The 16,541-nt window shown below is 44.7% G+C and overlaps 1 protein-coding gene across 1 annotated transcript; it reads right to left on the bottom strand.

Annotated features, from left to right (window-relative positions):
* Window positions 1–2,889: 2,889 nt before the first annotated feature.
* Window positions 2,890–16,426, bottom strand: LOC119462254 (cuticle protein 10.9). The gene is made up of 3 exons (XM_037723598.1): window positions 16,397–16,426; window positions 4,714–4,836; window positions 2,890–3,150 (listed from the first exon to the last, which is right to left on the bottom strand). The coding sequence occupies exons 1-3, from the start codon at window positions 16,424–16,426 to the stop codon at window positions 2,890–2,892; spliced, it is 414 nt and encodes a 137-aa protein (XP_037579526.1).
* Between the last annotated feature and the right edge of the window lie 115 nt (window positions 16,427–16,541).

Below are 16,541 nucleotides of genomic sequence, written 5' to 3'. Positions count from 1 at the left end.
AGGGGAAAGGAAAAACCTGAAACACGTTTACTCTAGTAGTATTACGAAATAGGCATGGCACAATATCATGTTCTCGTCAGGTTGAAACTGGAAAGTACCTCAAGCATGCCGAAAAGACGAATGTAGTTCAGGCTTTTCATATTCCTTGATAAAATTGTACACGTTTTTCAATCAGCCCGGCACGTTTGATCTTTTCTAAATAAGTATCGGGAGCGGAATTCAAAAAAAGCTCACGCAAGAAAACTGAGATATGTGCAAATGAAGTTTGCCGAATTAAATACGCCCAAAATGACGTACCACGTCGTATATTTTGAACAACGATCTCGAACATCTTTTGAACAAAGATAGCAGGATGAACAATCCCGCAGTAATACCACCGACACGATTATCCTTGACCTCTAGTTGATAGGCAAGCTATAATTAGTTTTCCTTATAGTCCCTTAGAGCGCTGTAAGTGCAATGTCAAACGACACTCGGCTCTTCTTGACATGCAAACATGTTAACAGAAGCATCCACAGCTTTTGTAAGGCTAAGTGGCTTCCTCTAGCCGCACAGCAGTACTGAGCCCTTCCGCTCCGCGTTTGTTATTCATTATGCAAGTGAAAGGCGGCCTTCATTCTGAAACGGAAACAGAAGCCAAACAAGATTGCTAGCTTCATTAACGGTTTCCGCGACCTTCTGAAACGTGTACTCGTTGACCTTTCGTCTAGGCGTCCATTCTATCCACTTTCTTCTTGAGTCTTCTTTCTAATACTGCTTTTTTGATCTTTTTAGTTGTCCATAAGCGCAGTAAACGCAGTGCCTTGTGAAACGTCTCCAGCTTATTTTTTTGTCCTTGCAAGCCGCGCGCTATACGTTTACGGGTCTTTTCCTGGTAACTTGTGGAATAAGCCTTTCCACTATTTCTATTTGTTAATTTATTTTCCACCGGTAATATTTAAAAAAGTTTCTTCATGTAGTTAAATCTGTTCCACAACTTAGCTGCCTGCACTGAAGTGCTACACACAAATTTAGGAAAATTTCCGAGCGTTATCTCGGTCATCTATTTTCTTTGGCAGTACAGATTTTTAGAGTAGGTGGTTTCCCACAATTGACCATAGCTTGTCACATTGTTTAAGTGGTACGGTCATAGTTCCTTTGCATGCCGGCGCTACATAGTATTTGGGGGATTCCACTTCAGGTTGGCTTTAAGCGTATATATGCGCCAAAGCTCTCGTTCATGTCAGTCAAGGGGTGTTTTCTCCATCTCGTCACTCTCACTTGAGAAGATAGCTTAACTGATAATAAGGGTCGGTAAATCAGCTTTGTTATTTTTTTATACTAGAAGTCAAACTTATACAGTTCTCCTCTTACTCACGTGAAGGAACAGGAACATTTTGTGCTCAAAATCTTCATCACAAATCTCAAAAACATCACTTCCAGTTACTGAGCTCCAGGCTTGATTGAAGTACACATAGAAGCTATATATTAACCGTTCCTTTCACTGCTCTTTCAGAAAAATGGGCTCGCTTCTATACTAAGTTTCTTACTTGTCCCACAAACCATGCTAAGGCCACGAGGCATACAAACAGCGTTCTTGCTGCACTGGTGACACCTTTGCCCAAATTCTTTCTGATAACTTGAAATCACAGTTTAACCTAAGTAAATGTAGATTTGCTCAATTCGCAATGTGCCTACCGATGTCAACAAAACCGACATAAAATAAGACTGCCACCATCTATTGTACACGTGCGACGCCTCCAAGACGATTCTCAATGTATTCGATAGTTGCAGCATGATAGCCCTTTGTTCGCACTCACAATATTTCGCCACGGCCTCTATTGCCTGCGCAACAAAATACACGCATTGTGAAAGCTTGTTGTTGAGAAAGCAAACTGTTGGCTGGTGTGGTCATGACGGCGTCACAACAACACGCATGTGTATCCAACAAGATGACAGAGCTTTGCAAGTACTCAAGCCCTTCAAGATGGTTTGAAGTATATAGTATCATAGATGGCCCGCTTTGGTGTGAATATTATCTGCTGTGTTCAGCGTATGCTAGTATTTATTGGCGTCATGAAAGTAGCTTTAGCTTCTGTTGGTGATGTAAGACGCAAGAAGCGTTATGTTAAAAACTAAATATATGACGTGTCAGCGTCCTATGATCTTTCTTACAAGATTATCCATCACTCATCTATAAGCTTGATTTCCTTGCCTCGTTGTAAAATGTAGTGCTTCCGCCTCCACAAGACGATACATGTAGTCACATGACATGACTGCAAAATAGCTAGTACGGAACAAACTGCATGACAGCTATATAAAATCGCGTGACAAGTGAACTCACAAAGGCGCAATCACCATCAGGCGTTCAGTATACTCTTAAACTGAAACCGCACAAATATACTGCTCGCCCGACATTTAGCTCGGCACTGCTAGCGTCAATACAAAAATTAAACTAAACGCTGTATTTTATTCAATTTATGTCTCTAACAGAATTCGACTACAATGGTTAGGTCCAACCCTTTCATACAATACCAACACCTTCGCGAACAATATTCTTACCTTGCTCTCTCTGCCCGCCGATAATTTGCCCCTAGCAATACCTACTTCTCTCGAGACGTGCGCTTGAGAAATTTCCAACTCTCCACAAAATATATCCTTAATAAAACCAGCTAACTCGTGCACCAGATCATCATCATCGTCATGACTTTGATCATCACCATAACCATCAATCACAGGCTGGCAGATCTGAATACAAGTACAATTAGGTTCTTTCTTAGCCCTATCATGTATGCACAGCACGAACTTCCATTTCCAATCGTTTTGCCAAGTTTCATTCAGTCTAAGTTTGCACATCCGGCAACCTTCAAGTGGTTTACGTCAACACGAGCCTACAACGAACATTTCCAGTTAACGACCGTGACCTCCGCCCCCGCTGGACAACATTCGCACGGCTGCCGGCTGCTGGTTTGACGTGCCAGGCTCATTTGTCAGCACCTTGGCTCGAAATCCATACTTGTCGGCGACGTAGTGCACCTGCCGGAAGCGACCCCATGCGTCCGTGAAGCCGTAGCTTCCTTTCACGCTGCCCAGACCGTTGCTCTTCTCTTCGCGGTGCTGGGTGCCATACTTGTCCAGAACTTGGTAGCCGAAGCTGTACGGCTGCCACAGCTGCGATAGAATACAGAGACAGGCTCGGTTCTTAATGTCAATTTGTCTTGAGCACTGCACATTCTTTGTGAGAAGTATGGGTGCCACATGACATTGGGCCAGAGCTAACCAACACTCGTGTTATGTGATCAATTTTGTATCAACGAGTGCTCATCTGCGCTGATAACACATGGTTGGGCTTGTACACAATAGAGGGTTTGCAAGGTCACTGTGTGTCGTAGAATAAATAAGGAAGTAACGGTGAAAACTTAAATGTACTTTAATACTGTTTACAGAATCAGTCATTCACCTTCGCAGCCAAAGTTCCACTATACCACAGCGTTGGACCCAAAAGTATTTTTTTGCGACATTGCGCTTACGTTTGACCTTAATTTCGCAGTAGGCCCAACACACGCCAGCGAGCTGTCCAAATTGTTAAATGTAAACTTAATCGTATTGTACACATTTGTTTCCTGCGAAGCGTTACTGTTAACGAAAACACTAGTTAAATTCCGCAGCTACACAATCACCTATCCACAAGCACCTCTTTGAGCAGCGCGAGAAGCTAGAAGTATAAAGGCACAGCGGTTCACAGGCTCTCCAACTGAACTTCAGCGGCAAATAATATACTGACAATTACACACCACAACCCTGCACATAGCCTCTTGTTTAAAGACAGACTAAAACGCGCCACGGCATAGTGGTCGGGATAATGCATTAGACATAGCACTTTCTCGTGACTGCGTAATTTTCTCCTTCACTGTACACGCTGCGCAGCCTTGGCCCTCTAGCTGGGGGCCCTGCTTCCGCCGCAGGAGGTCGTGCGTTCAGTATCCACTGCCACTGGCTTCCCTCCAGCAGAAATGCGTGAAAGTGTCCACAGGCTTCGACCATGACTTATCTCAGGCGTGAACAACTAAGGCCAGAAGCCTGCATTGTACCAAATCCCATCCAAACGACTTCGTGCAAAGGACTTCGTCATTCAGCTTCGCGAGGCCTGATGGTGGTATCTGCTTTCTAGTAACAGCAAATAACACTTAGCACAATAAGTTCACGATAAACCGCTACATCGGTTCTTCGGTCCCAGACTTGCTTATTTGACACACACGTCATGGAAGGGATAATTCGATGGAAAATTTTGCTATCTCAAGGCTGTTCAAAAGTGCAAAGAAAATTCAAATAATTGGAGGGAGTGTCTATTACCACACGAACTGTGAGAGTTTTTCAGGTGATCAACATTACAACTGCCTATACTGGCTGAAGGTCTGTTGGCCTTAAGGACGTATCTTTAGCTTCTTCACCAGTGCCACTTAACCCGTGTCCTGAAGATATTTGGACAGTGAGCAGTACTTTTCTGTTTGTCTTAAGCGCTTAAGAGAGCGACCGTTGTGAACGTAACGGGATTTTTCCAGACACAAGGAAGAGCACTTGAGCGTGGTGTTGAAGTAAGTGGTGGGATTAGGTCAACCAATGTGAAGACATATAATCCATACAGTTGATACATGACAGCGCTAACTGAACATTTCTAATAGATACCTTTGTCCATCGGTGGACATATATATGTTCATGATGACAATCAAGTACCTTTCCGTAGCCTCCGCCGCCGTAGCCCCCGCCACCGTAGCCTCCACCGCCAAGTCCAATGCCTCCACCGCCGACATAACCGGCGTCAGCAGTTGTCAGCAGAACAACTGTTACCAAGGCGCACTGTGAGCAACAAAGAATATATTGTTTTTATTCTGCTGGATTTGCCCCAAGGCATCTAGGGAAAAAAATAAAGGCAAATAAAGGCTTGCAACACTGCATCGTGCAAGAACTGCAGCAATGGCAATGCAAACTTTCTCCGTCACTTGACGGGTGCTCAACACTTGCTACATAAAAGTTTTTTTTCCCGAGCGTTAAAGAAAACCCGCTAGACAAAAAGTGCGACTAGTGACACTGCACTTTTGGATTAGGCACTAACAAGTGCAAACTCATGCATGTATCCCGCCGAAGCACTCCTGCTACATATTTATTAAACAATCTTCAGCTAGTTTCCGTGTCGTCATTTCGATACTTTCGTTTGAATAATAATTCAACTTTGAATTAGAAGCGTCATACCGATATAATAACAGCTAATGCTTACCGCATGCTAGGATGTGTAGGAAGCAACTTTATTAAAGCTCCCGACCCACCGTGGTAGCGTAGTTGCTATGGTGTTGCGCTATACTGAGCACGAGGTCGTGGGATCGAATCCCGGCAGCGGCGACCGCATTTCGATGGGGTGAAATGCAAAAACGCCCGTGTACCGTGCATTGGGTAGACGTTAATTAACTCCAGGTGGCCAAAATTAATCCCGAGTCCCTCACTACGGCGTGCCTCATAATCAAATCGTGGTTTTTGGCAGGTAAAAGCTCAGAATTTATTTAATTATTAAATCTCCCGTGTAACTTAAGCTATACTTCTCTACAAAACCCTCGTTCATTCTAAACTAGAATACGGTGCGTCTTTTTGGGAGTCTAGCCATTCTGACCTCCGAACTAGTTCAGAATAATGGCGTGCGTTTTATTCTTTCTAACTATAATCACATCGCCAGCGCTATATCATTGCAGGCAAGTTTATTATCACCTTCCCTATTACTCCGGAGAAAGGTTTTCCGTTTGTGTTTATTTCACAAAATGCATTATCATCATCTTTACGTAGCCAACCCATTCCTAATTCCGCATATAACTCTTCTCGTATTTATCAACGCCATAAGGTTGGAGTCTTTCATCCTCGTACAAACTAATCTTTTACTCGTTTATTCCACATACGTGTAACGAATGGAAACACCTTCCCGCTGATATTGCATCCATATCCGATTACACTCGATCTCGAGAAACACTGCTTGACTTTTTTGTTGTGAGGACGCTGTGTAAATAAAAGTGATGTGTTGTTTCTTTCTCTTCCTTATAGCGAAGGGGTGCCACACGCCTGATGTCGCTCTTGTTTTAAGACGAACGCCTTAAATGCCTTATCAGACGTTGGCCTTGAAAACGCGGCGTGCGGTGCAGAAAGTCACGTGAGCTCGTCTCGCGCAGAGACGCGCTCGTGCCACTGCTCGCGCGATCGTCGTCTTCTCCCAACGCTGGCTCTGATGCCGCTCATCATGCCAATAAAAAGGAAAAGTTAATTAAGGTAGAGTTATTTCAGGCGCTCTAATCCACACCTTCGGTGGGAGTCGTACCCTCAAGCTTATGTGGGAATCGAATCCACAACCTTTTGTGTTAAGGCGAAGGTAATTGGAGCACAGTTAACTAATATAGAGTCAATTAAGGCACTCGAACCCACGACCTTTGGTGGGAGTCGAATGCCATGAACTTTAGTCGTTAATTGGGCCACAGGTAATTAAAGTAGCGTCAATTAAGGCACTCGTACCCACGACCTTTGGTGGGAGAAAAGAAGTAATAAGAAGTAACAACGCATTCGAATGATAATTTCAGGTAATTTAATAACTGTCGCTTAAGCGCGCAGGTTTTCGCCTTGACCTTCTTTCGTGCATGGCGAACTGACCCTAATTTTTTGCGAGTATTGCGATAACAATTATATGGACACTCAAGGCACATTTTCGCGGTCGTCCTCAGGTTCTGTATGCCGAGTGCTGATGCCGAGTGCTGATAGCTTGTTTTGTTTTTACTGCACTCCCCTCTATAATGCCTCTGTAACTGAGGGTATGTATATAAATTAATATTTAATTAATTAATACAAGCATCTGAACAACTTGTACATTAAAGACGGAGAAGTTGTATAAGCAAGTTCTCGCACCCTTCGGTAGGACTAGGGGTCTGTTTGCTAGCTACTTTTAGTGATGATTCATAATTGACGCTATCCTACGCGTTTTCACCGACGCTAAGGTCATACGGCCGCTTCAGGGCTCTCATGCAGGTTGTGTTGCTCGACCACGCCTTCAGCTCTTGCAACTACAACCATGCAATATTGTAAAGCAGACCTCTAATATGGAGCCGGTAAAACGCGATGTGATCAAAAAGGAAAAAAAAAGAAAAAGAACTCAGGGCAGAACCCATCTCACAACTACTGTCGGACGCTGGGATTAGCTTTGAAGAAACGTTGCGACACAACGTATTGCCACCGTCGAATCGCGCCCCGTGTGAGGCAAGTTTTTGAACCCTCCGTTTAAAAAACAATGTAAACAAACGTGATGGGAACGTGCACCATCAAAGCTTATGGCAGGCTAAAACGAATCGAACTGAAATTTGGTATAGGGGCCAATTGTGAAACGAAAATATGTAGGAAATATGTCGGATAAGTGAAATAGGCGCACCACCGTCGCACCACACATCTCAGAGGTCACACGCTGATTCCTAACCAGTACCACCAGAGGGCTCAGCGTGTCAAGAGAGAAGTGCGAGAGAGGAGCCCAGGTGCATTGCACACCTCATAATTGACGCATTTCTCAGCGTTCGCACGCACTAACGTGCCTCGCATTTCGGAAGCCACGTGCTGGCTTCGTGTTGGCTCCGTTAGATGGCACGACATACCTATAGGGAATAGGGTGCCTCGATGTCAGCGCCGCCTCCCGCCGCAAATGGTAGGTAAGTAAGTATTTTATTTACAGTAAGCAATGTACAAAGCCCACTGCAGGGGCAGGGACGTATTCTGAAACGTTCCACTTCGACGATAGGTAGCCTTTCGCTTTCAGGTGCGCGCTGATTGGCTGGTTGAACAAAATTGAATGACGTCGGGCTCAACCAGCCGATCAGCTCATCCAATTTTGCTAAAACAGCCAATAAGCGCGCGCCTGTATGCGAAATTGTCGCCTAGGCAAACTATCGCCGAAGTAGAATGTTTCAGAATACGTCCCCAGGCTCGCGCTGCGCCTCCGCCATATTTTGTCGGGAGCTGTTGAAGCGGCCGTACGTGTGCGTGCTTCCAGTGCAGCGCGGTCGCGTTGCCTGGTCTTTGTTATTACAATGATGCGGCGCACGTGTCGACTAAGTTGACTTCTCGGGCTCGCGACGTGAGATGAAAGGTGCTCGGCAATTTTATCGCTGTAAATACACCGTCAAGCTAGTTCGATGCGCACCTTTGTGCACCAGCTCAACGGAGAAACGACACCCATGTCTATATTTTCCCACGAACCAGAACGCAGCAATAGGTCGACACGAACCTTGTTAATCTAAGCCATGATGTTTGAATTTGTCGTCGTGTGAAGCGGTCTTCAGGAAATTTTTTGATGCACTCGGCGTTTTCCGTGTAAATCATTTAATCAAGATGATGAGAAGCCTGCTCAATCTTAATGTGTCATTTCCAACAATCACATTCACTGAGCATCCAAATGTCAGGAAAATGCGTGTTGGAGAGTTTTGTCTTGTTGCGGCTCAGCATTTATACTTGCACTGATTGTACCAGCCAGATGTAACGAGGGAGATGCAATATGGAAGTAAAACCGCCGCAGGTGTAAACTTGAGCTAATCTGTTTTTATGTTTGTAATAAGCATGTAAACTTGAGCTTTGCTCTGTCAATGCTCTCGAGTTTGTTTGCATGGCGTCCTGTGGTTTCATCCAGCCTGAACGTGTTGGTTAACAGCTTTGAACTACATTTCGTTTTTCGGGTTGTCTTCATCGCATTTTACTCAACTGACAGCTACACGGTGTGACCATTTCTAAGTGTTCCGAAATTTAAAAAAAATAGCCTGCGGCCGATAGCGTACTTCTTGTCTTTGAGCTGGATTATCCTAAGAGGCGGACAATGATAGCATGACAAACGAAACACGTGTTCAAAAATGAGCAAACATTCGCTAAATAACTTCATAATTACTTACTTTACGGCACATATTGCAATTTACGAATTGTAGCCGGTGATAAGAAAATGAAAATTGAAATGAATCCCCGGGACGACATCAGTTCCTTTGCAGAGTGTGGTAAGAAATACATGGGCGTTCCAGTTACTTTTGGGATTCAATGCATGAAAGATGAGCAACACGAGAACAAGGTGAGAGCAGTAGCCAACGTTTCGACAAGTGGGCTTGTCTTCTTCAAGGCGACATATATGCTCAAAAGAAAAACTTATGCTCAAACAAAATACGTACACAAGAGCATTTTGTTTAAAAAGTTGAACAGTGCATTTTTACGGCGAATTTGATGGCGCACCTTTTCGAACTGGCGTCATTCTGGAAATTCATTCCAAGTGGCTTTGCAAACTCACCATCTACAATTCGTAACTTGCAATATGTGTCGTAAGGTAAATAATTATTAAGTGAATTAGTGATGTTTTTAGTTATTCGAATATGTGTTTTGATTTCTCGTGTAAGTAGTGTCCGATATCTGAGTAATCCATCTCAATGACTAGAACTCTGTTATCTGCAACAGGCGAATGTTAAAAATTCTGGAGAACCTAAAAATAATCACCCCGCATATTTTGGCAATAAAAATTACCTTTCTTTCAGTGATGTCTCACTAAGTTTCTATTTCAGAAATTGCTGTGCTCATCATGGGTCGTTGCAGAGCTGAACTAAGGCAAATGTGTATTTCAGCAAAATATTTGGGCACTATGTATATATATATATATATATATATATATATATAGTGTTCTTGCTTTTCACCTATAAAAAGAATAAATTCTGTATTTTCACGAGCCAAATGCGCGATCTAATTATTATGCTTAGTGAGGGACTCCGAAATAATTTTGACCACCTGGGGTTCTTTAACATGCACCAAAATCTATGTGCACTAGCGGTGCTGCATTGTGCCCCTTTTGAAATTCGGCAGCGGTGGCCGTGATCGAAACCGCCACCTCAAGCTTGCTTTTTGACACTCGCATAGTCTATCTCTGCTAATGTTAGACTGGGTCCGACCATGCGTTTGTTATCATTCGTACCTTTCACACGCACGATTTGTACCTCGATGAATAACGTTCCTTCAGATATAACGCAGCCGTATTTATTCACACTGTTTTGCCCTATATCTTTGCTCGGCATGACGCAGCCAAAGCTCTCCGGTCAAAAGTTGCGTCAGTGTTTTTGAATGACAACCGCTAAGACCTTAGTGCACACCACATGCGTCAACTTTGTGTTTCAAAGCAAATTTGTTAGCGTAAGCGAAAGCGCGGCAGCAACGACTGGTTATCTGCTGGTGTGGAAACTTATTCTATAGTATTGTTATTCTGTAAAAGTCCAACCTCCGTTTTTCAGGTGAGATGTAAATATTTCAATGCACGTAATCGTACAAACTGCGAAAATCAGACATTTTTACGCTGTCAGCGAGCGCAGAACCAAAGTTCTCGCTGTCCGTCATGGCGCGCCTTTACGTGTGCGACACAATGTGGCGGCTCAAGCAGACGTGTCACCACCCTGTACGGAGAAGCGTTGCATCGAGACACCCTAATAGGAATGGGGTTACTGTATAAGCTCCCTTTAGGGAGCCAAAGTTGGGACAAGGTACGCCATCTTGGGCTCCAAAGTTATGCGGGAAAGCCATTCCCTATACATGCAGGAGCCGCGATCATGCGGCAGTGTCAGCAGCGCCTTTGTTTTCTTTTGCATTTCGTTTTTTTTATTATTATTATTACACAGTTGAGCCCCTTTTTGACCATGTCATGAGGCTCGGCGAATAGCGACACTAGAATCACTTGGAGGAGGCGCGACGCGCGTAAAACCGTGGTGCAACTCTGGCTCCCTAAACGACGAGTCTATACAGTAACTCCAATAGGGAAGTGCGAGATAGAAGAGTGGCTGCAGTACACGGCTCATACGCGCCTGCGCGCATGACAGTGCAATTTCCTAGGCCCCGCAAACGACTTCGGGCGCACATCGCGGTGGTGGCGCTTAGATGGAGAGGCGTGTCCAGAGGGAAGGTCCACGGTGAAACCACAATAGAAGCTTCTTGGCTACTTTTGAAGTCAGCGAAGCGTAGTGAAAAATTAGTTTTGAAGAACGACTAAGTAACATGCACTGAAAAGAAATGGCCGGCTAAAGTGCATAAATATCTGTTTCTCATAGGCATGGACACGGAATGGTGAAAGAGATCAGGAAAGGTGGCAACCATGTCCTGAAAGTGTAAATATACAACCAGGAGTAATCAAAAAGAAATAGAGAAAAACAGAGATGGCAGATTAGATGCAAAAGATACAAACAAAAGTTGCATGGAGACTTACCAAAATGGCAAGAAAGAAATCAGGAGGGAAAAATTATATGATAACAAAAAGCGCAGTGCTCTGATATATGAAGCGCAAACTGGCTTCCTGAGGACTAAAATATACCATAGCAAGTATGCGCCACAGAATGAGGAATTTGTGCGCTGCAATAAACGGCTGTAAATGACTCGGCACATGGTAATTTAATGCGAAGATATTCACTGAGCGAGACCCTTAGGGAACATCCACCTTCCAGAAGCGTTAGGATTCAAAGCAAATGTAAGCATTAACCGGTCTGCTGTTGAGATAAGTGAGAGACGTTTACAGCATTGGTGCAAGGAAAGCTAGGAGAGAGAGAGAGAGACAAAACTTTATTTTGATGAGGCACGGAGAAGCGTCGATCTCCGTGGTGGGTGGAGCCTTCAGTCCAGGGCCCCAGCGGCGGTGGCAGCACTTCGGCTCTGGCGATAAGCTTTCGCTGATCCTCCAGTGCCGAGCTGGTCAGCACCATCTCCCACTGCTCGTGCGTTGCGTTTCGATTTGGGGAGTTATTGGGGATATTTTGGCATGCCCATGTGGTGTGGTAGAGGGTAGCTCGCTCTGTACAGAAAGGACAAAGGGGCTGATAAAGGGTGGGGTACATCGCGTGAAGGAGCGTGAGGTGAGGATAGGTGTTGGTCTGGAGTTGCCTCCAGGTCGTGGCTTCAGCTCTGGTGAGGGATGGGTGGGGTGGCGGCATCGTTCTTCTCGAAAGGCGGTAGTGCTGCAGTATATCGTAGTAAGTTTGTAGTGTGTCTGGACATGGGTCTTCTGGCGTCTCTTGCAGTGCCCGGTTGCAGTGACCTCGGGCTATCGTGTGTGCACGATGGTTTCCGCTGACGCCTTCATGTCCCGGTGTCCAAATTATCGTGGTGCGGGGTATTTCGTTGAGGCGATGTAGAATATCGCATGCGATTTTGTGTAGATGGCCGTTCGCGTAGGCTCTACATGCTGATTGACAGTCTGTAAGAATATATAGTTCTTCGTTTTGTCTCGATGCCGAGATGGCGAGGGCAATAGCGGCCTGTTCGGCTGCGGCGACGTTCTGCGTACGAACGGAGGCGGATACCAGTTCTTACTGTCTGTGTCCAGCCACGCTGATTACCATGCCCTCTCCATTCGGGCACATGGCCGCATCTGTCCAGCGAGCAGTGGAGAGAGTGCCGTATCTCCTTTCTATTGTTATCGCTCCTGCTTTTCTCCTGCCCAAGTGATATTCCTGGTGCATGTTACGCGGAACAGGCGCCACCATTATTTGCTCGTGTAAGGACTTGCGGAGTACTTCTTGATTGTTGATTGTCGCCACGGGGTATTGCAACCCCGTGGCTAGGAAGATACTGATAGAACATTAGTCGTTTCAAGCGTAGGTAACAGTACAAAATCGAGATAGAGGTTTAATATAATGGCGAAAATAAAGATCGAGATTAGATAGGGAAGATACTAGACTGCGATAGATTTAGTAAAACATGATTACATCAAGTTGACTACGTGACTATTTGTCGCCGCCCTGTTTCAAAGGAGTTGCCAATAATAATCATCATCATCATCATTGCCTTCATGGAAGCGCGGGAGAGGATCTGCTCATAGAGAGTGTAGAGAGGATCGGCCCCGCTACTTTTCATGTGTCATACATGAATATAGTCGGGTACAACTTTAGAAGGCAGCGGCCCATGCCCCTCGAACACGGATGCACACGAGGCTCCACCAATGCATGCGTATTCTAAACTCAAGTCATGAGCCGGACAGCCGGTGACCCCGCCGACGGAGAACATGGCAGCCGCGCTTCGAACTGGGCCGAGTCGCGTCAGCGGGACTATTTCTTTAGTCGCGGAGGAAATCGGCTGCCGCTACTTCGGTCATCTAGGCGGGGCCACTCCTGCCTTCTTAAGTTGTACCCGACTATAGTTTCGGCGGTGGCAGTGCGTTGTGTCACGACATTGCTTCAATGCTAATCGCATTAAAGTCGACATTCATTGTGAGATGGGGCCTGCCCGAACGTTTTGTTGCCGGCTTTAGTAGACATTGGATATATTGTGTAATAATCAATCAATCAATCATTTATTTATTTACTGTGCCCAGGAACAGCCCTAAGTTCCGAGTGCTGGTGCACGCATACATTGAAAAAAAAAAACTGCAAACGAATTGCAGTTTTGTTATGTAATATTATTAATCAATCAATCAGTTATCGTGCCCAGGAAGAACCATGAGGTCTAAGTTCTAGCGCATGCATACATAAAAAACAAATAAAGAACAACACGGACTATTAGTAAAACGAAACAGTGAATAAAAATAACAATCTTGAAAAGACGGGTTTACATGCAACAAGGCGCAAAATGAATATATAAGAAAAGGAAGAGAAGGGCAATCGAACAATGTGTGAAACTATGACACAACAACGCAAAGCTCGGAACAGCAGAATGAGAGCGAATTGTGAACAATATCAAGGTCATGAAAGTGACCGTTATAAAGGCTCTGTATTCTGTGGACGGTTGAGTGTTGATGATGTACAGGCAGGAACATGGAAAGGGCGATGTTCTCTGGAGATCTTGCGCTGAATACGAAACATGACACAACTGAGAAGTTCGGTGCACATGAGGATACCGTGAAGGAGTATGAAAAGAAACAGAAGGTCAGAACGATTACGTGGGCAGCGAAGTAAGGGCAATGACAATAATCCAACAGCACTAGAGCAAGGCCCAGCGTTCGTGTTAGCAACGCGGTGATGATATATGCTTAGAAACTTTTTCTGGACCCGATCAATAATGTCACTGTTGGATCTACAAATGCCGTTCCAGGCGTCCAACGCGTATTCCAGTTGAGGAAGACAGACTGTAGTGTACAACTTGCGGAACGGTGTAGGAGGATTGAATTCTCTCGATAGTCAGCAAACAGAGCCAAGAGTGTGCATACCCCGCATTGCAACGCGTTTAGTGTGAGCTTAAAAGTGTAAGCTTGTATCAAAAAGTACATCGAGATCATTGATCTCGACGTACTATTACAACTGCATAAAAAAAATGCTTGCTGTTGGGCGGGTGAAAATCATGACATTGGTGTTAGCAGCGTTCAAGGTGAGGTTATTATTTGTGCATCATTTATAAAAAGAAAACAGGTCAATCTGCAGGATGCGACAGTCATCAACAGTATGAAGTGCCTTAAATACCTTGATATCATCGGCATGTAGGAGGAATGAACAATTCCGAATGGCCGAAAGAACGTCATTAATAGAAATTTAAAAATTGGCTGTGGCTCAATTCAGTTATGCCTGGGTGTGCGTAGCGAGAGGTACGGTTATTCTTATTGTTTAGCTTCGTTCTCTGTACAGTTACATCTTTATCATTTAGCTTCGTACGACTGAGTGTTTAGGTTTGGTTGTTACCTCTCGTTAAGTTATGGTTACATTAAAGACTAGACATTTTGAAAGTTTAATGCATTTATATTGAACGTCATCCTCTTGTTGTTTCTCAATTGCCACCAAGACGGCCCGATGGTCGGTGAGATGGGAGGATAAGGGGGTTGTCGTCCAGTGACTTGAACACGTTTCGGGTGCTATCCTCATCTGAATCACTTGCCTGGCCGCTTCGTATTTACGACGCTTCTCGAGGCATATGCGGCTCGTTCTTCCTCCGGCTCCGTGGCTCGCTGCCTCCTCTTGGTTTCGTTCCGACGACGAAGCCTGGCTTCTTTCAGTCTCTCCGACTCACTTTCCCTATCTGCCGACGAATCCCACTGAGCTGTCCTTTCTATATATACGATGCAACGCCGGCTCCTCCTCTGTTGTTGCAACACGGTTTCACCGGCTCCTCTAACGTCATGCCAGATGGCGCGGCGAGCGCCGCTGCCAGCTGCGACGGTTGCTAGGCAACGGCTGAGCTCGCGGTGCAGCCACCGGTCACAGCGAAACAGCGAGAATACGGCCAATGTAGCTCTCGCTACAAAAGGAGTGGTTCTAATACGGATCCTTGAAGGATGCCGTTAGTTGCCATGTAAGAAGACGTTTAGCCATTGAAGTTCACATAACATGATCTATCAATAACTTAACTCCGTAAGAGATTTGCAATAGACGATTCAACACCAAAGTGCGCAAGCTTGATCACAAGCAGTCAGTGGCTGACCACATCAAAGGCTTTGATGAGGTCACAATAAAAGGTGTCAACTTGCTCCCTTTGAAGCACCGGCGCGGTGATCTGTGTCATGAAAGTTGCGAGATTTCGAATAGTGGAGCGGCCGGTGGGGAATCCATGCTGATTCGGAATCAATGAGTTCTTCACACTAAAAGACAATATTCTCTGAAGAACGAGCTCAAAGATCAAACGCAGAGCAGAGAAAATGGGCGATAATTTGAGACATCGGTTTTACAGCCAGGCTTAAATACAGAAAAAACACGAGCAGTTCCCACATGCGAGGGAAAGTTGAAGTATTCAGAGTTATTAAATATACATGTCAATACTGGGCCAAATATACTGCCGTAAGCTTTCAAAATTGCGGAGGGGATGCCGTCAGAGCCGCAGGATATAGGAAGGCTTCAAGCGCATAAGGCATTCGCCGATGATCTTTGCAATAATAATAATAATAATAATAATAATAATAATAATAATAATAATAATAATAATAATAATAATAATAATAATAATAATAATAATATTTACTGTTGCCATCTTACAATATGTGCACATCAGAAGGCAGGCCCGTCAAAGCCAAGGAAGTGGCTTTCGTGACTTGGCCGGCACGTCCGCAAACAAAAACAAAATAATAATAATAATAATAATAATAATAATAATAATTTAATCATAATAATAATGTTCTCTGTATCTTGCATCAATTGTAATCAGCCTCTTCACCGACGTCTCAAACTTTTGGGAGAACTTGGTATTACCCCATCACACCTCTGTAGAATCCCACGTGGTATTTTAACATGGCAGCTGATCTAGCCCTAACCGGCACTCGCTTCGAGTTGTGGCCCCATTTTAGCAATAAACGTGTAGTATTACCATACATGGACGAAACATGGACATTTTCAATCCAGTGAGACGTTTGCCTGGTTGCGACAACATTTCCGGTGCATCATTGTTAGCGCTAAATCACCACGAGGCTGCATCGTAAACGTTCAGTTATACCCACCAGGAAGGTGACGTAGCCACAGCTGGACATGACGTAGATTAGCCGAAGACAAATCTTCTTGCGAAGGTAAATCCGAATGCAAAGCGTCGCTGTACGCCGACCGGACCACAACAGGCACTCGCGCGCGCACTTGCAAGAGTCGAGG

The sequence above is a fragment of the Dermacentor silvarum genome, chromosome 8 (assembly GCF_013339745.2).
Source record: "Dermacentor silvarum isolate Dsil-2018 chromosome 8, BIME_Dsil_1.4, whole genome shotgun sequence".
Lineage (NCBI taxonomy): Eukaryota > Metazoa > Arthropoda > Arachnida > Ixodida > Ixodidae > Dermacentor > Dermacentor silvarum.
Note: the sequence above shows the minus strand (reverse complement) of the source record. Positions and strands in the feature narration are given on the sequence as shown.

Excerpts from the sequence above, each read along its gene's own strand:
- LOC119462254 (XM_037723598.1), bottom strand. The coding sequence starts at position 16,426 with ATGTCCAGCTGTGGCTACGTCACCTTCCTG. Across the intron at positions 4,837-16,396 it reads GTGGCTACGTCACCTTCCTG|TGCGCCTTGGTAACAGTTGT; the intron begins GTGGGTATAACT and ends TGTTGCTCACAG. Across the intron at positions 3,151-4,713 it reads GCGGCGGAGGCTACGGAAAG|CTGTGGCAGCCGTACAGCTT; the intron begins GTACTTGATTGT and ends ATTCTATCGCAG.